The following is a 19,377-nucleotide window of genomic DNA, read 5'->3' on the forward strand; positions in this document are numbered from 1 at the left end:
TTCTATGTACTACTCGTTAAGTTTAGACTTTAGACTTTGAATTGTACTAGTTATATGAGGTAGAGACGTAGAGTTGGTGTTGGATTCATGTAACAAACAAACTTCATAGTAGAATGCTAGCTACAAGGTCAATGATTTAATAAACGATTTCCCCATTAAAAATAACCCTGCAGAACAATAAAATTAGGTATAAATCAATTTCTATCCTAGTAATAGGTTCATAAGAAGAAAAGTACCAGACGTCATGTCCATGTTCTTCTACAGACCAAATGGGTCACTCCTTCAGATCCAATGAAATGAGAATCGTCAGATGTGGCTGTTTTGTTCAGATAGCTTCCAAAATCTCAGCAGCTTTACTGTCTTTAGGTAGTTATTTTTTTTGATGCATTCTTGCAGACCGGAAGGAGTCTGAACTGGCCATTTAGTTTGAGTACTAACAAATTGCTGAAAGCATTCTGTAGTAGCTACCATCTCCATACGCCTTACTCCTCATGAACCAAATATTACAGTCCATGCGTGCTCAAAATCACAGTTTCATTGTTTGTGTGTTGGAGCTCTATTGGGAACTTTTAGCAACTCACCAAATGTATGGAAAATTTATTGATAAACTTTCAGCAATTGAAGTCACCTTCCGCCTTCACGGTGCATCAGGAGTCAGGGCTAGCTCGTAGTCGCGGCTGCTGGTTGCGTGTGTGACACAGTCGCAGGTTCACGGCACCATCGTCCGTCCGGGCTGGCCACGGACCTATGGCAGACTAAGTTTTCATATGTACGTCAGTAAGCGGTTTCCGGTTGGGGATGTGCCCGAGTTCTTTCATCTTCTTCAGTGTCAGCAAGGCCATTGTTATGTCCCCCAGACCTCTCTGACCCCAGTTGCTATTGTCGGTTCCCGTCAGAGTTTTTTTCGAGTGAAAGGTTCCCGTCAGAGTTATCATGTTGTTCCGTTCAGTTTCAGGTTTCGTTTCGAGTTTGTTCCTCCACATATCAACCGAGTTGTAAGTTCATTACGTAGGCTACCAATTTTGCTCTGCGTGTATCAACCGAAGCTTAGGGCCTGTTTGGCTCCAGGGTGTTAAAGTTTAACACCCATCACATCGGATGTTTGGATGCTAATTAGAAGTATTAAACATAGGTTAATTACAAAACTAATTGCACAGATGGAGTGCAATTTGCGAGACGAATCTATTAAGTCTAATTAGTCCATGATTTGACAATGTGGTGCAACAGTAACTATTTCCTAATGATGGATTAATTAGGCTTAATAGATTCGTCTCGCGAATTAGCACAGGGTTCTGCAATTAGTTTTATAATTAGCTCATATTTAGTTCTCCTAATTAGCATCCGAATATCCGATGTGACATTGTTAAAGTTTAGCACCTCGTATCCAAACACTCCCTTAGATGAGGAAGAAAGAGAGACATGAACAAAGTAGAGTTTCATGACAAACTCGTTTGCTCTTGCTCTGCTGTTTAACCGGAAGGGGAATCCAAAAGAACTGCAAAATCTACCGAGCTATGCATATGCTATGCATGAAACAACCTGAAACTAGAACTACATCAACTAATCAAGTTCAGATCAGACATCGTCTTCGTAGTCTCAGGCTTCAACCAGGCGCGGCCGGCACCGGCGGTCGATGACGCCCTCGTTGGCGAGCTTGCAGGCGTCGATCCACTCGCAGTAGACGTCGACGGCCGCCGTGAGCACGTGGGCGCTGGTGAAGTAGCTCTCGCTGCAGATGCGCAGGGGCAGATCTAGGTCCCGGGCTGCCCGGGACGAGCCCATATAGTCCCTTTAACATATGTGGTATTTAGCCTAACAAAAGGAGGTTTATGAGGCAAGATTAGACTGTTTTGGATGTGATTTAGCAACTTAGCCCGGGGTGCAGTCCCGTTTTGGATCCGCCCCTGCAGATGCGGCACGATGCCTTGGCGATCCTGTCCTTGAGGTCAATGTGGCACCCGACGGCGTCGGGGTAGCCACGGAACGGGCAGGTGAACAGCGTGTCCAGCTTCAGCAGCTTCCTGGGCGCTGCCATCGACTTGGAGGTCTTCAACTTCCTCTTCCCCATGGCGACGATGGGAGTTTGCGGCCGCGAGAGGGACTCGTCGAAACTCCGTCGGGGCAGAGGAGGGAAGGAATGTGGATCCAACGAGCAACGTTGTTTTCTGCTGCAGAGAAGCCCCGGGTGCGGTGGTGGCTATATGGATGGAGTGGCACGGTAGCATCGGACTCGACGTGCGTGTGTTCCACGCTTCAAAAATAAAGTGCCAGTGTCTAGGTTCCAGAGTCTGTAGTTCTGATCCTGGTTCTGTGGTTGCCGATGGGGCCCACGTGCTGACATGCCACTGGGCAGCCGTTATCCTATTCAGTTTTCACCCACCGACCTGGTGGCTGGTACCGTTGTGTGCGGCGGGTTGGCCCCTTGCCGGCGCGCCGAGCAGCCGAGCACCACCGCGGAGATGGGTGGCCGTCTCCGCGTGTAGGAAGGACTTGGGCGAGGCCATAACTGGTGGCCATCTCCAGGGCGGGCCTTGATGACCTTATGCGCCAGCCCAACAGAGAATGGGCTCTCCGGGACACACCAATCTATTCAAATTTCAAACGGCGCAAGTTGGCAAGTTGCCATTGTGAAAAAAACAGTATAACAATTAGTAAAGATCAATGAAAGGACAAGTAACAAGTAACAACCAGTAAAGATATGCATAATCTAAAATGACCAAATGAAAATATACCTCAAACTTAAGTTTATTAACCATTGCAGTAGACAATGCCTCCACTTCAAGGTCACTCACAATTGATCCAACATTTTTAGAATCTGAATACGAAAAGAAAGATACGAAATCAGTCCATTTTTCAAGTGCAAATATAAGTTTGTAACTGAAAAGTATGTACAGAACTACAGATCATCACCTTTTCTTGCTGCAGCTACCCAATCTTTAGTGCAAATCAATGCCTCTACAATCTCAGGGTCAAGGCGATTACGGTAGGGATCAACAACACGACCAGCAGCACTAAAAGCAGACTCGGATGCAACAGTCAATACTTGTATGGCCATCACATCACGAACAATCTGTGTAAGGATAGGATAGTCTTCCCTCTTGTTCTTCCACCAAGCTAAGATGTCAAACTCACCAGCAATTTTCTGAAGAGGTTCGGCCATGTACTTCTCCAACTCATTTGACCCAACCATACTAGCTTCACTTGCAGAATATAAGAAGTCTTCAAGGTCTTGATCTACACCGCCCATTAATATATCTGTTGCATTACTGGGTCCAGCTCTGCTACTTTTCTTATTTGATGTTGCATTAGCCGAACTAGCATAAAACTGATACAACTTCTTTATCACACTAACAAACTCATCAAGTTTAACTTGATACTCATCACCATAGAACTTCCTCATGTAGTATTCAATAAGCTTTTTCCTGTATCTAGGATCAAGAAAACAAGCTACAGCAAGAGCAATGTTGGACTGATGCCAATATTTCTCAAACTTTTCATTCATTGCAATTGCCATTGCACTAATTGTAGCATCATCACTAAAGCACCATTCATCAAGCATGAGTTTTATATCACAGAAACCTTTGTAAAACAAGTTTGCAGTAGGATATGAAGTACCGGATAGAATTTCAGTGAGGTCATAAAATTTCTTCAAGCATTGATAAAGTGTAAATGCCTTACCCCATTCAGCAGTTGATGGAGACATTTTGTCATACCTACGACGATTTGCAGACTTCAGCCTCACAAAAGCATCCTTGTAGTACAAAGCATCTCTCAGCATGAGATAGGTAGAATTCCACCTAGTCAACACATCCATTAAGATTCAGTGGCACACTTCAAAAGCATTTTCCATTGTAATGGAGATCCTTTCACAGCTAACACAAGTGATTTGATTTTGGTAATTGTTGCTAAAATTGCTTTCAACCCATCTCTAGCAACCAAATTGAGGATATGACATGCACATCTAACATGAAAAAAGATCCCATCACAAACTAGAGAGCCATTACCATTATCTTTCAGATCTGAAATTATATCATGAACAACCACTTCATTGGAACTAGCATTCTCTAAAGTTAAGGAAAACAATCTCTTCTCAATGCTAAAGTTAAGGCACACAATCTCTTCTCAATGTACCAATTAACCATAACTTCAGTAAATGTTTCTGACAGCTTTGCACCAGTATGCCTTCCTTTCACATTGAAAAAACCAATAATTCTCTTCTGCATACGCCACTCATCATCTACCCAGTGAATTGTGACACACATGTATCCTTTGTTTTGGCATGAGGTCCACATATCCATGGTTGCACTAAAGCGGCACTGCATAGTTTTCAAGTACGCATACAATACTTCCTTCTCTTCCAAATATTTATCCATTATTTCTTTCCTAACAGTGATACGTGACTTAATCGGAAAATTAGGATGGAGAGACTTTATGAAATCAACAAAATACTCATGCTCAACTATGTTGAAAGGATATTCATGCATGGTTATTGCCAAATTTAATTTCTGCAAACTAACTTCTTGGTCATATTTGTAGGGCTGAACATGAGTAATTTCAGTGCCAGGGTCCTTACCAACTTCGAGCTGTTGTTGTCCTCTTACAATATTGTGTTGCGACTTCAAATGGTTCTTAAACCCAGTTGTCCCATGGTTTCCTTCAGCTCTGTACCTTTGCTTGCACTTTGGGAAGTTACAGTATCCCCACAACTGCTCATACTTCTGTCCATTCACCTCTACAACCTCAAGTTTCTTTGTAAAGTACTTCCAAACTGCTGATGTGCACCTCTTCCTCCTCTTGCCAGTCAGTTGATCTTGCTCTTGGTCTTCGTCATCCTCTTCATCTTCCTCTAGGTCATCTGGAATTGTAATTGGAGTTGCAGCTTCATCACCCTGTATCTGGACACCTGGATTTGTAATTGGAGTTGCAGCTTCATCACCATGTATCTGGACATCTGGATTTGTAATTGGAGTGGTAGCTTCACTTGGTGTTGAAGAACCCCTTGCAGATGGTGGTGCTGGAGTTCGACAAGAACTAGGAGTAGCACTAGGTTCTTGAGATGCAAGCCTTTTACTTCTAGATCCTGATAAGAAAAAAGGAAAACATTGTTAAATCATCAACCTGCATGGCTGCATCTAAATGTACAACACTAAGAATCTACAAGCTACTCATTTGCTAACTACGAATTTCTCAGTACCTGGACAAGGAAGAAGCGGTGGCGTGTCTAACAGTGGCTCAATAAGCCTGCGCACACTCTTGATCTTGGTCCTGCAACCTCTCGATCCAGAAGGAGTTTCTCCGGTGGGCGCCATTGTTTTCGAGGGAGCCGGCCAACCGAGGGCGGGGTCTCGCGCTGTCGAGTGGGGGAGCTGGCCGGCCAGGACAGGCGGAGACGACCAGGGGCAGGGGCGGTGTCGCGCGGCGCACCGTCGAGGGGGGGAGCCGACCGACCAGGCTAGGCAGAGGCGGGCAGGGCGGGGTCGCATCTCGCGCGGCGCACTATCGAGGGGCGTAGGCGGCCCGCTAGGCCAAGCGACGGCGGGCAGGGGCGGGAGCAGCCAGGTGGTGTCGCGCGACGCGCCGTCGAGAGGGGGAGGCAGCCGGCCAGGCCAGGCGGACTGGCGGAGGCGGGGGCGGCTGGGCGGCCGAGCGCCCAGGCGGGGTCGCGCGCCGTCGAGATGGGGAGGCGGCCAGCAAGTACAGGCAGAGGGCAGCCGCTGCGCTGGGTCTGGGTGTAAACCCTATCTTTGTTGGGCACTTGGGCTGGGCCGCTGGTTACTTGAGACTCGAGTTGCTGGCCTGCTGGGCCTGGGCTTGCTTTGCTTAGGCTACTGGCTTGATGCACTTCTGCTGTTCCGCTTCCGCAAGTGCAAAATTCGGAATTTATACGGTATATCCCGACATGAAAACGGGATATGCGAAAATGATCGGGATAGGGTCCAAACCGATTTCATCCCGATTTCGAATTTCGTGTCCCGTTTTCCATACCAATTCCGTTTCTTTCCGAAAATACGAATACGATCAGGTTAAATGTAGAAATCGGAGCAGAACGGAACGGGATATATCCCGACCATTTTCAACCATAAGTACATGGAAGGACTCGAGAAAGGATAGGAAGTACGGAACAGGCCCTGATACGAGAAGCAGGCCGGCCACATAAGTCCTGGACACTGGGCAGTTGAGGCCGATGCAATCCAGATCGAGGACCTTGTCAACAGTCACGAACCCTAGCCGCCAGCCAAGCCTGTTCGTCGTAGGAGCCAGGGGCACCCGCCAATCTCGCGCATGGATTCCCAGGCGGAGGACGCTCGCGACGGGTCCCCATCCGCCGGCGACGACGGCGTCGACCTGATCAGCGGCCTCCACGACGACGTGCTCCTCCGTATCCTTGGCCTGGCCGACGCGAGGGACGCGGCGCGCACGGCCGCGCTCTCGCGGCGGTGGCTCCGCCTCTGGCCGCGCGTCCCCGTGCTCCGCTTCGCCTCCCGGCCGGTGCCCAGGGCAGCCGGCGGCGACGAATGGCGCGCCGCCTTGGACGAGTTCGTCCCCTTCGTCAACGGCGTCCTCTCCCAGCGTTCTGCCCAATCCGGCCGCGCCATCATCGAGAGCCTGTCGATCTCGTATATCAGGGAATCTGAGTCTGAGCACACGGAAACGGAACAACCAATGCCGGCGTTCGTCGGTGCCTTCCCCGACCACGACCTGGAACAACTGATGCTTGTATCCGTCGGTGCCGCACAAGGCTGGATCCGGCACGCATTCCAGCACGGGGTGAAGTCTTTGATCTTGGACATGCCTCTGCCGGCGCGTATGACGCTTCTCGTAGGAAGTGATGATGATGACTACAAAGACTACTACAGCATTGAGAAAGGCGATGATGAGAACAAACCAGTGGTGCTTCTTGACGGCCTCCCTAGCCCAACAGGGCTGGAGACGATGCGTCTGGCACTAGGCGGTGCGAGACTCCGGCTCTCCTCCGCCGTGACCTTCGCATCACTCAAGGATCTCTCGCTCGAAATGATCAAGATCGCAGACGGTGGCGGCGCTCGCCTCCTTGCCCGCCTCGTGTCGTCGGCGAGCTGCCCGCTCCTGCAAAAGCTGCGCATGAGCAAGCTACGGTTCCCTAAGGTCGGTGACGAGATGAGGCTAGAAGCTGGCGTGCTCTCGGAGCTGTGGGTAGAGTACGTCAGCGTCATGTCGCTGGAACTGAGGACTCCTAGCCTCCGGGTTTTGCACATGGCCGAGTGCCCCCACAGGGTGCTCAGCCTCTCAGCTCCGAGGCTGGAAGAATTCGCATCGTCCTTTCGACTGTGCGGCCCGCCAAGGTTGCTTCAAGTCGATGGAGGCTTGCCGCGGGTGCTGAGCCTCAAGCTCTGCGTCTGGTCACATCGTGGTCGAACCTTCCAATGGGGGCAGCATAACGATGGTTTCGTGCTCCTCTTGAAGCACTGTAGCTCACTCACATGCCTTGAGGTCACTCTTAGCGGTCCAAAGGTAAGTGTTGTTTCTTCACGTGCTGGATTAATTGGCATAGATTAATTTGTCATGACATTTTATATATCTATATTGCATCATTATATATACTGCCTGTTTCTTTTTTTGTTCACTCCGACAAGGTATTCGAGGACCATGTGGACTTGATAAAAGATAAGGTACCACACCTCCCTCAGATCACATCTTTGACGGTTAATGTTTGTAAGGCCTTCGAGAGGCATGACTTTGGAGTTGGCGTGGCAAACCTCCTCACACGATTCACCAATCTTAGGCGCCTCAGCTTACACTTACCCTTCTTCTTCACCCTGGTGAGCACCAACTCTATACCCGTCAATGCTATTTACTTCCTTTTTCTTAATAAGATGATTTCTCTCTCCCATCTGTTGCACTAAACTCACACATACATCGATCTGCACTGCAGCACTATGACCTAGGTAAAGGATTAGGTCTGGAATGCGATCACTCAGACCATTGGACATCTAACGAGATCTCCCTAGCTCACCTGAAGGAAATGGAGCTTACCGGATTGACAGGAACTGATTGTGAGCTCTGGTTCATGGAAGCTGTGCTCGCAAGTGCCAAAAGACTTTGTAGAGTAGCTATAAGTTTCAACGAGAAATGTTGGCAACATGAGGGCAAGATGGATGCATTTGAGCGTATGCTGATCGATGAAGGAATGCAGACTTCTTGTCGTGTCAAACATAAGCTTACCTGTAATCTTGAGTATTAATACATGTGCATGTGGTTTCATCCAGTTTTTCTCATTCCATTTTATATATTTGTTTTTTTCCCACGAACTTCGCTTCGTATAATGAATTTATGTACGGGTTGGCCCATTTAGAATTTTTTTTGGAGAACTTGCCTGAGCAAGTATTTCATTTAGAAGAAGCGAGAGTTTGTACGAAGGACCACGCCCTCTTACCTACACAAAACATCCATTAAAAAGAAAGAAAAAGAAAAAATGACCTAACACTAAAGAAAGAATGAAACTAGCCATGGGAACTAAAGAAAAACGACAACTCCACCATCCCACTTGCGCTCCAACATCTACCTTCTGCGATGATGTCACTTAGCACCGTTGACACCGACGACTCCTTTCCATAGAAAACCCTGTTGTTCCGTTCCGTTCCAACCAAATGTTCCTAATTGTAAGCATAGTGAAGGAATCAAATCCTTTACGGATTGCTTTATGTAACCGCTTACGACCTTGTAGCCACCACTCCAAGAGCTCATCACATGTGTTAGGTGTGAGGGCCTGGTTTCTGGAGGTATGTAGCAGCTTAAACCAACATTTCCTGCTAAATACACAGCCTAGCAATAGGTGATCGATTGTTTCTTCTTCCTGTGCGCACATAGTGCACAGTTACCGTAGTTTGGCAGACCGTGTCAGAACAAACGGTCCGACGTTCAACAGTGTTGGTAAACTGCCAATCATAAGAAGAATTTACATTTTAGAGGTGCCTGGGCTTTCCAAATTGGTTTCCCACCCGGCGGATAGGTACGACCATGGAAAAACGCTTTATACGTACATTTCGCCGAGTAAGCTCCATCCCCCGACCATTTCCACCTAAAACGGTCAGTGGCTTCAATTTCAGTTGGCCCATTTGGGATTGTCTTCTTGCTAGCTATAAGCTTACAGCAGGTACCGCCACTGGAACACTGGTGGCGTCTCCGTCGATGACCCCAATAACCAAAGTACTCTGTTCGGTACTTCAGTTTCTCCTATCATGATGATGAAAGGGTGTTAAGTCCATCATATTGATGACAACTACACCATACTACACTAGCTTGAAAAATGAAAACTGGGTGTACCGTACCGTACCACTGCTCAAATGCTCATGCCAGTTCCCTTCTTTAGCTCTGATGACAACAGAAACTGTAAATTGATAGTCAAGAAACCTTCAGTAGTTTTCAATGCATGGCTGCTGCATGTATAATTGTATATCTCTTGGGGCTTTGGTTTCTTATCCTAGTCACATGTGCGTGGTGCGCCAGAAACAACATGTGTTTGAGAAAATGGTTTTAACTTCGTTTTTTTTTTTGTTAGGAGTTAGGACAAATCTGAACAAGCTACAGTTTCTGTTGGATTTCAGTGTTTTCTGATGGTCCCAATAGAGAATTATTGGATTCATTAATTATACCTCATCAGTTCAGAAATCTGAATTGTGCCAATATTTCTATCCAGTCGCCAGAAATTTCAGTTTTCTTTCACTTAACAGGCTAGCAAATATGTTGAGCTGAATACCTTACTTTGAACTGTTGCAACAATTTGACACCAACGCATGCTGCCTAGAGAACAACTCATACGTTTAGCATGTTACCTTGTGAATTGGCTTTGATCCAGGTTGCGGCACCCAGATGTTGATGGACCGTAGAGGAATACAAGAGCAAAACAGCATCACAGGAACTCCTTTATAAAGCTTCAGAATTGGCTGCATCGGATACGTCGATACGAGATGAGAATTGGCTGTATCTTTTCTGACGGTTTCAGGAAGCTCTTGAACTCCTGGTTTTGGTAGTAGGTTTGATGCGTTCTACCGCGGGAAGTGCTTGAACTGGCTTTTCAATTTCAGAACTTTGGCCTCGTTTGACAGAGCTCTGGCTATGGCTAAAATAGCTGTGGATGTGGCTTCTCTGATGGAGCAGTTTTTTTCTCCGGTTTGTGTGGTTAGAAAAATATTTTGCAAAACAGCTTCTTCTGACTTTTTAAATGGATAAAAAGATAAAATGTCTATAATGCCCTTATCTTTTTCCTTTTTTTTTCTTTTTCTTTCCTATTCTTTTTCCCCCTTCCCTACCCTTATCTGATAAGGCCTCTCCCCATTCTCTTCTTCTCCGTCGCCATCGCCCCACCCTCTAGCCTCACGCACTATCATCGGCGCTGGGCGCCCCCTGACCGCGCCTCGTGCCGCCCCGTCCGCTGGCACCCCTGCGGCCTCGTCACGCCCGCGCTGCCCCATCCACCGGCACCCCCCGACCTCGCCTCCTTCCCCACGCCGCCAGTGCCCTCCAGCCGCGGCTGCTCCTCCACACCTTTGTGTCCACCTGCTCCCCCCTCCGCCCCACTCCCCCCCCTCCCGCGACCGCGCCTCCTCCCCCAAGCTGCTGGCACCCTCCAGCCACGGCTGCTCCTCCACACCTTCAGGGCCGCTTACTCCCGCACGCCGCTGATGCATTGCCTCCTCCCGTACGCCGTTGGTGCTCTCCGGCCCTGCCATGGAAGGGGCAGACCGAGAACTTTGGCCCTGCGGTTGAGATGGAGCTGCAGGGAGCCAGTATTTTTGGCTTCATCTCAATCGATTTGCTCTTGAGAGCGGGAATCACGGGGCTTTCTGGGTGAAGCCATTTTGCTCGTCACCCTTTGGCAGGGCTTCACCTGAAGCTGGTGGTGAAGCCGGTGAGGGAATCCTGTCAAAGGGAGCCTAAAAACAAAACATTGCTACATGTTGGCGCTAGAAATCGGTTAGTCGAATTCCCAGCGTCGGACACACGACCCGGGAGAATCTGCTTAACTCCTGTTCGGGTGATCGCCCTGGTGCAGTTCACGCGGCGTGCCAGCCAATCTGACCTGTTGATTGGCAAGGAAAGAAACGTGTCAGATCCAAGAGGTTGCGATCGGCTAAGGTTCCGATCTCGAGATAGCTTATCAGCGAATTGGTTGATTTGCTGTAATAAAGAAATCGGCTATAATGCAGCTGATTACCGGGCAGCGTTAATAAAGAAGACTACTGGAGTGATCTAATCAATGCTACAGTAACAACACTAGGAATAGATCTAAATCGGCTATGCGTAAAATAATAGATTGAATAACGAAGCACAAGAAAGCCGAAAGTTCTAATTCCTAGCTGGATAACTGGTGATAAAACTAGAATAACAGGCAAAACCTAAGATTCTAGTGAATATCGATAACTAGTGAATAAATCTAAACGAAACGACAGCGATGCGCCCGAAGTTAAAGCTTAGATATTACTCGATAAACGGAACTTACAGAATCGGCCGGAGATCAAGTTGATGCAGCCCTGCCAACTCGTAAGAACTCGTGAAAAGAAGAAAAGTATTGGCGAAGTCGCCTGCTTGAAAGTAAGTACGAGGAAATAGCAGTTTGTTGTATTGAGTTGATGATGATTACAGATCTATGAAGGTGGCTATTTATAGCCTGTTACAAAAGACTCCTTAACCGACTAGAACTCTATCTCTAATTTTAAACGAAAACGAATATTTACAAGTACGATTCGTACTGGACTTGATCATCATGCTCTCATGGGCTGACTCCCTTTTTATCTTAATCCACTTTAAGCCCATACCGGCCCAACTGCTCCAGCCTCTTAATTGGCCGATTTCTACCAACTCCATCGACAAGGGATAGCCGATTACGGCCTACATGTCAGGGGCTCCGATTCCTCCGACCCTGGAACCTAAGGTTAGGCGAGGCGGAGTTCTACCTTCGGAGGGTCAGGCGCATCCGATCCCAGGACTCGGGGGTCGGGCGAGGCGGAGTCCCACCCTCGGAGGGTCTGGCACATCCGACCCCAGGACTCGGGGGTCGGGCGAGGTGGAGCTCCAAAGGTTAATCGGCCGATCCTCGACTGTAGCACCAATCGGCCGATTTCCAACCGTTACCCCTGTGTCTCGCCGCATCTTCTGATTTCTTCCTTTCCTAACGCCGATTTTACACGTGTCAAAATCTGGCGTCAACACATGCCCCCCAGTTTCGGAGTAAAACATAGTCTTTACTTCGAAATTCTTTTCAACTTCACTTCTGTTGGGGGGAAATATTAACGATTTCCTAAATACCGCTTAAAGGAACAAACATGAAGGCCCAGGCCCATCAAGGATAACAAACTAACCGTCAAGCCCAACATGAGCAAAACTCCGCCTCGCCCGACCATGGTCTCAGGGTCGGGAACGTCCGACCTCCCGCCACGAGGCTCCGCCTCGTCCGACCGCAACCCCGGGGTCGGGGGCGCCCGGCCCCTCGCCACAAGGTTCCGCCTCGTCCGACCCCGAGCATAGGGGTCGGACTCACTGAGGCCCCCAGGACGGATATCCTCCTCGGGTGCGGGCCGGGCGGTCAAGGTAACGATCCCGTGGGTCCCCCTTGTCGACCTTGTCATAAATGCGCCGCAGGCCTGGCAGGGAGAAGGATGACCGCGCTCCTCACGCAACCCGCTGCAAGTACCCATGCACGACCACACTGTACAAGCTATAGTGTTGGCGGCTCCCTTCCATTCGCCGCAGTGTACTCATGACCTACGCCGACCGGAGCAGGGGGAAGACTCGCCCATCCTCGGGCCCCGCGCGCCCGGCAGCGGAGATGTGACGCCCTCTCTCCTCAAGCCATCATCAGGACAGTGGCATCCGCCGTCCCTCCCAATGGACACCGGAGTGACGATGAAACGCCTTCATCATAACCCGACGCCTACGGACACCGAAGAGGCTATCTGTAGGGCGCGACGAGAGTTAGCACACGGCCGCTCTCCTCCTCCAGCATGCACGCCGGTGCTCGTTAGGGGCCGGCAAAGGCGCCGGGCGCCTGGGAAGACGGTTTCTTCCTTCTTGCCGTTTTTTTACCGTACTACGTCTAAACTCTTACTGCCCTCATCACCCGGTCTCAAGCTGTAACCCCGGCAGCCCCCTTCCGGTATAAAAGGGGGCATCGGGGGCCGGAGAGGGGGATCGGCTTCTTCTCCCACAAGCCACAGCACATTACTACTCTCCCGGAGAGCACAAGCACGAAAGAGACTTGGGACCAGTCCCTCTCTTGTCGATCTGGAACCCCTACTACAGAACCCCGCGTGGGCAATACGAGCATCCTCGATACTGGACGTAGGGCTTCCCTTGCCCGAACCAGTCTAAACCCATGTCTCCCACGCCACCATCTGAAGCCTTACGCGCATAAAAGAAATTTACTAGTCTAAGTCTTGATCCACAAATCTTGACAACGATAGTTGGCGCGCCAGGTAGGGGACCTTTGCGCGTACGTCTCCGGCCTCAGATGGCCAATTACGATATCAGCTTCGCTCCGGGCTCCCTGATCCATTTCGGGAGCCTGGACTTCCTCACCACCGGGGAAGGGATCGAGCTGATCCCTATCCTCGTCGTGCCCGCTCGTCCTGCCGTCCTCGGCTCCGCCGCCAGGATAGCGGCGAGCGGCCGGGCGCGTACCAGAAGGCCCTTACCAGGAGGACAGCCCTTCGGGCTACGCAACGCCACGGGGGCTTACGGCCACCTCCTAACACGGTCCATGACCGCGTCGCCCATGAGCAACGAGCTTGCAGGCGCGGCGAGGACGACCTCCGACACCGGCTCCAGCAGCGGGAGCCCCCACCCCTCGCGTGAGTGTCTCATGGCCGACGCGCACTCCGAGGGGTCCAACGGCAACGGCGCCGAGGGGAGACAGAGGACTCCCCCCTCGTGCGCTGCGGCTACAACCGGAGCCTTACCAAGGGCACCAGAGTGCTCTCAGCAGCCGGAGGCGCGCGCGGGCTCCCGCCAAGAGATCGAGCATCCCCACCACGAGGGAAGAGCACGACAACGGGCGCGCGACGTCCAGCAGCGCATTTGCGTGGACGAAGAGCGTCCACAGCTCTTCGCCCGCGCCAGCCAAAACGTCGCAGCCGCGGCGGTCTTGCTCCGGCAACTCCCCGAACCGGTGACGCCCGAGGAACGACGGGCACGCCAAGAGATGCGCAACCTGCTCGAATGCGCCGCCGTCCAGCAGGCAGAAAGTTCCGCGTCCCGGCGACGCGAGCTGAATGCCAGCAGGGCGACGCCCGACGCGCCCCCGGAAAGACGGGGGGAGTCTGTCCATCAACGCCCTCCTAGGGCGAATCAGGCTGTGTCCGCCCGACGGACGCCACCACCCGCGGGAGGCGAGGCTCGATCCGTCCACCTGCGCGTCGGCCCCGTCCGCGACGCCCGCGACACCCTGAACGCGCGGAGGCGCTCCCGCGCGGATAGGGAGGACGGGGTGGATCGAGGCTACCACGTTCACCGCGGCGGGCGCTACGACAGCGGGGAAGACCGCAGCCCAAACCCTGGCCCGGCTGGGCCCCGGGCCTTCTTTGCGCGCATCTTGAACGCGCCCTTTCTGCCGCGCTTCAGGCAACCCACAAATATGGCCAAATACTCAGGGGAGACGAACCCTGGGGTATGGCTCAGCGACTACCGGCTTGCATGTCAAGCCGGCGGGGCGGATGATGACCTGTTTATCATCCGCAACCTACCCCTCTTCCTGGCCGACTCAACGCGAGCTTGGCTGGAACATATCCCTTCGGGACGAATCCGCAGCTGGAACGACCTGAAGGAGGTCTTCATAGGGAACTTCCAAGGCACGTACACGCGCCCCGGCAATTCCTGGGACCTCCGGAGCTGTCGCCAGGGAGCGGACGAGTCCCTCCGGGATTATATCCGGCGCTTCTCCAAGAAGCGCACCGAGCTCTACAACGTCGCGGACGCCGACGTCATAGGGGCTTTCCTAGCGGGAACCTCCTGCCGGCCCCTCGTCCACGAGCTGGGGCGCCGAAGCCCGCGAACCACGGAGGAGCTCCTCAACATCGCCACCAGCTACGCCTCGGGCGAAGAGGCTGTTGGAGCGATCTTCAACCGCTCCAAAGGCAAGTCAAAGCGGGAGGAGGATGCTGACGAAGGCACCTCCAACCGCCAGCAGAAGAAGAAGGGCAAACAGCGGCACGAGGCTCCCCTCGTGGCTGCTGTCGAGCGTAAGTGAGGGCAGCCGCCCCCCCGAGGGCACTCCCAGCTTCTTCGACAAACTGCTCGAGGGACCGTGCCCGAACCACGAGTTCCCCGCGAAGCATGCCTACAAAGACTGCAACCTCATGAAGAGGTACTTTGTGGGCAACCCGGTGAAAGGCGACCGAAAGCGAAAGCCCGATGAGGAAAAGAAGGGCGACGAAGAGAAGGAAGACGACTTTCACAAGGTGGATGGCTGCTTCATGATCTTTGGTGGCTCCGCAGCGTACGACACCAAGCGCCAGCAGAAGCTGGAGTGCCGGGAGGTCTACGCGGCCGAGCCAGCAACTTCGGCCTTCCTAGACTGGTCGGGACCGGCCATCACCTTCGATTGGTCCGACCACCCTGGACACGTCCGGCATCCGAGATGCTACCCTCTCGTCGTCGACCCCATCGTCGGCACGACGCGCCTCACCAAGGTGCTCATGGATGGGGGCAGCAGCCTCAACATCCTCTACGCCGAGACCCTCGACGCTATGGGGATCGACCGTTCCCGCCTCCGTCCTAGCAAGGCGCCTTTCCATGGCGTCGTGCCAGGTTAGCAGGCAATGCCTCTCGGGCAAATCGACTTGCCCGTTACTTTCGGGACCCCTTCCAACTACAGGAAGGAGGTCCTCACCTTCGAGGTGGTAGGGTTCCACGGAACCTACCACGCCATCTTGGGACGGCCATGCTACGCAAAGTTCATGGCCATCCCCAACTGCACCTACCTCAAGCTCAAACTGCCGGGGCCCAACGGGGTCATCACCATCGGCACGACCTTTCAGAAGGCGTATGAGTGCGACATCGAATGCTACGAGAACGCCGCGGCCATCACCGTCACGAGCAATCTGGCGGTCCAGCTCGTGGAGGCCACCGAGGACCGGCCCGACTCCAAGCAGCCGACCACCTCCTTTGAGCCCACCGAAGGCATTAAGGAGGTCCCCCTCGATCCCAGCTGTTCCGACGGAGGAGTCGTGCGGATCAGTGCTGCCTTGTCCCCCAAATAGGAAAGCGCGCTCGTTGACTTCCTCCGCGCGAACAGCGACGTCTTCGCGTGGAAGCCCTCGGACATGCCTGGCATTCCGAGAGAAGTCGCCGAGCACTCCTTGAACATCAAGGCCGCCCCAAGCCAGTGAAGCAAGGACTATGCCATTTTGACGAGGAAAGGCGCAAGGCCATCGGCGAGGAGCTCCAGAAGCTTCTGACGACCGGGTTCATCAAGGAAGTGCACCACCCCGAGTGGCTGGCTAATCTTGTCCTTGTACCAAAAAAGAACAGGAAATGGAGGATGTGTGTTGATTATACCGGTCTAAACAAAGCGTGTCCAAAGGATCCGTTGCCTTTGCCACGCATAGATCAAATAGTCGACTCAACCGCCGGGTGCGAAACCCTCAGCTTCCTCGACGCATATTCCGGCTACCATCAGATCGCGATGAAAGAGACCGACTAGCTCGCCACCTCCTTTATCACCCCCTTTGGCCCCTACTGCTACGTTAAGATGCCATTCGGCCTCAAAAATGTGGGGGCTACTTTCCAGCGATGCATGCTAAAGTGCTTCGGGGACCTCATCGGGCGGACCGTTGAGGCTTACGTTGATGACATCGTGGTCAAATCCAAGAGGGGCGATCAGCTCATCTCCGACCTGGAATTAGCCTTCGAAAGGCTGAGGGATAAGTGTATTAAGCTCAATCCCGAAAAATGTGTATTCGGAGTCCCGAGGGGCATGCTATTAGGCTTCATCGTCTCCGTGCGCGGCATCGAAGCGAACCAGAGAAGATAGCGGCCATCAGCAACATGGGGCCAATCCGGAACATAAAGGGAGTCCAGCGCGTCACGGGATGCTTGGTGGCCCTAAGCCGCTTCATCTTGCGCCTCGGTGAGCGAGGGCTTCCTCTCTATCGACTCCTGAAAAAGACTGACTGCTTCGAATGGACCGGTGAGGCCCAGGAGGCACTTGACTGACTCAAGGACCTCCTGACGAAGGCCCCGGTCCTAGTCCCGCCAACCGACGGCGAGCCCCTCCTGCTCTACATCGCGGCGACCACCCAAGTGGTTAGCGCGGCCCTGGCGGTGGAACGAGAAGAGGAGGGACACGCTCTCAAGGTGCAACGCCCGGTGTATTTCATCAGCGAGGTCTTGTCCGAGTCCAAGACACGTTACCCACAGATCCAGAAGCTCATCTACGCCGTCCTTATCATGAAGAGGAAGCTGCGCCACTACTTCACCTCCCACCCGGTAACGGTTGTTTCGTCATTCCCGTTAGGCGAAGTAATCCGGAACCAGGACGCCACGGGGAGGATCGCGAAGTGGGCACTCGAGCTCATGGACCAGGGTATCACCTACGCCCCCCGCACTGCCATCAAGTCCCAGGTACTCGCTGACTTCGTGGCAGAGTGGACGGAGATCCAGACGCCATCGACGCCGGAGAAGCAGGAGTACTGGACGATGTACTTTGATGGGTCGCTGATGAGGGCCCACGCCGGAGCGGGTCTCGTCTTCGTCTCTCCTCTAGGCGTACGCATTAGGTACATGATCCGCCTCCATTTTTCTGCGTCCAACAATGTCGCCGAGTACGAAGCCCTCCTCAACGGGCTCCGCATCACCATCGAGCTAGGCATCCGTCGGCTGGACATCCGGGGTGACTCCCAGCTAGTCGTCGAACAAGTCATGAAGGAGTGGAGCTGCCACGACCCCAAGATGGCAGCCTACTGCAACAAGGTTCGCAAGCTCGAAGACAAGTTCGACGGGCTGGAGCTCAACCACGTCGCAAGGCGCTTCAACGAAGCCGCTGACGAGCTAGCGAAGGCGGCATCCGGCCGAATGCACGTGCCCGACGGCGTCTTCGTTAGCGACCAGTTGAAGCCTTCAATCCGTTACCCGGAGCCGGTAGGGGTCGGTGAAGCACCCCCGGCCCCGGGGTCGGGCTCCGACTCAGGGGAGGCCGGCAGCACGCCACCTATCCCAGGCTCGGGCGCCAGCCCCGATCCCTCTAGCCTCATGGTCATGGCAATCGCGGCAGACCCCACGGTGGGGGCCAACCCCCCGACCGACTGGAGAGCCCCATACCTCGACTACCTCATCCGCGACACGCTCCCGGCAGACAAGACGGAGGCCCGTAGGATCGCGCGCCACGCCAAATCCTTCGTCGTCATCGACCAGGAGCTCTACAAGAGAAGCCACACTGGGATCCTCCAGCGCTGCATCCCGATCGAACAGGGAAAGGCGCTGATCCAGGATATCCACGCCGGAGCCTGCGGTCACCACGCCGCGCTAAGGACCCTCGTTGGCAACGCCTTCCGACAAGGTTTCTACTGGCCGACCGCGGTCGCCGACGCTACTTAGGTAGTCCGCACCTGTGAGGGATGCCAATTCTTTGCGCGCCAGACTCACCTGCCCGCGCAGGCGCTACAGACCATCCCCATCACGTGGCCATTCGCGGTCTGGGGGCTGGATCTCGTCGGACCCTTCAAGAGAGCGCCCGGGGGCTTCACCCACCTACTTGTCGCCATCGACAAGTTCTCCAAATGGATCGAGGCAAAACCGGTGGCGCAAATCAGGTCCGAGCAGGCGGTACAGTTCTTCATCGACATCATCCACCGCTTCGGGATCCCAAATTCCATCATCACCGACAACGGCACGCAGTTCACCGGGAAGAGATTCCTCCAGTTCTGCGACGACCACCACATCCGAGTGGACTGGGCGGCCGTGGCACACCCCCGCACGAACGGGCAAGTCGAGCGAGCCAACGGCATGATACTCCAGGGTCTCAAGCCACGGATCTTCGACCGCCTTAAGAAGTTTGGCGGACGGTGGGTTGCTGAGCTCCCCGCAGTCCTTTGGAGCCTGAGGACGACCCCCAGCCGGGCGATGGGCTTCACCCCGTTCTTCATGATTTACGGGTCTGAGGCCATCTTGCCCACCGATCTAGAGTACGGATCGCCGAGGGTCAAGGCATATGACGAACAAGGAAACCAGGCATCACTCGAGGACGCACAAGATCAACTCGATGAGGCACGAGACGTAGCCCTGCTGCACTCGGCTAAATATTAGCAGGCCCTACGGCGTTACCACAGCCGTAAGGTGCAAGGCCGAGCCTTCAACATCGGCAACTTGGTGCTCCGCCTCGTCCAGGACAACAGGGGTCGGCACAAG

General features: G+C 53.0%; 2 protein-coding genes and 1 pseudogene across 2 annotated transcripts; 2 read left to right on the plus strand and 1 right to left on the minus strand.

Moving 5' to 3' along the window:
* Positions 1-1,596: 1,596 nt before the first annotated feature.
* LOC117852520 (transcription elongation factor 1 homolog) lies at positions 1,597-2,068 on the minus strand. Its single transcript, XM_034734629.1, has 2 exons — positions 1,920-2,068; positions 1,597-1,789 (listed from the first exon to the last, which is right to left on the minus strand). Exons 1-2 carry the CDS (start codon positions 2,066-2,068, stop codon positions 1,597-1,599), a joined length of 342 nt encoding a protein of 113 aa, XP_034590520.1.
* A 4,214-nt stretch (positions 2,069-6,282) lies between these two features.
* Positions 6,283-8,767, plus strand: LOC117852521 (uncharacterized). The gene is made up of 3 exons (XM_072293392.1): positions 6,283-7,491; positions 7,614-7,799; positions 8,705-8,767. Exons 1-3 carry the CDS (start codon positions 6,283-6,285, stop codon positions 8,765-8,767), a joined length of 1,458 nt encoding a protein of 485 aa, XP_072149493.1.
* Positions 8,768-15,668: 6,901 nt separating this feature from the next.
* Positions 15,669-16,232, plus strand: LOC117852404 (uncharacterized; annotated as a pseudogene).
* Positions 16,233-19,377: the final 3,145 nt, after the last annotated feature.

This window comes from Setaria viridis, chromosome 4, assembly GCF_005286985.2.
Source record: "Setaria viridis chromosome 4, Setaria_viridis_v4.0, whole genome shotgun sequence".
NCBI lineage: Eukaryota > Viridiplantae > Streptophyta > Magnoliopsida > Poales > Poaceae > Setaria > Setaria viridis.

Bases quoted from the DNA above. Each gene is read 5' to 3' on its own strand.
- LOC117852520 (XM_034734629.1), bottom strand. From the start codon at position 2,068: ATGGGGAAGAGGAAGTTGAAGACCTCCAAGTCGATGGCAGCGCCCAGG. The intron at 1,790-1,919 runs GTGCCGCATCTG...CATATGTTAAAG, and splicing joins GACAGGATCGCCAAGGCATC to GGACTATATGGGCTCGTCCC.
- LOC117852521 (XM_072293392.1), top strand. From the start codon at position 6,283: ATGGATTCCCAGGCGGAGGACGCTCGCGACGGGTCCCCATCCGCCGGC. The intron at 7,492-7,613 runs GTAAGTGTTGTT...CACTCCGACAAG, and splicing joins TCACTCTTAGCGGTCCAAAG to GTATTCGAGGACCATGTGGA. The intron at 7,800-8,704 runs GTGAGCACCAAC...ACGACCTTGTAG, and splicing joins TACCCTTCTTCTTCACCCTG to CCACCACTCCAAGAGCTCAT.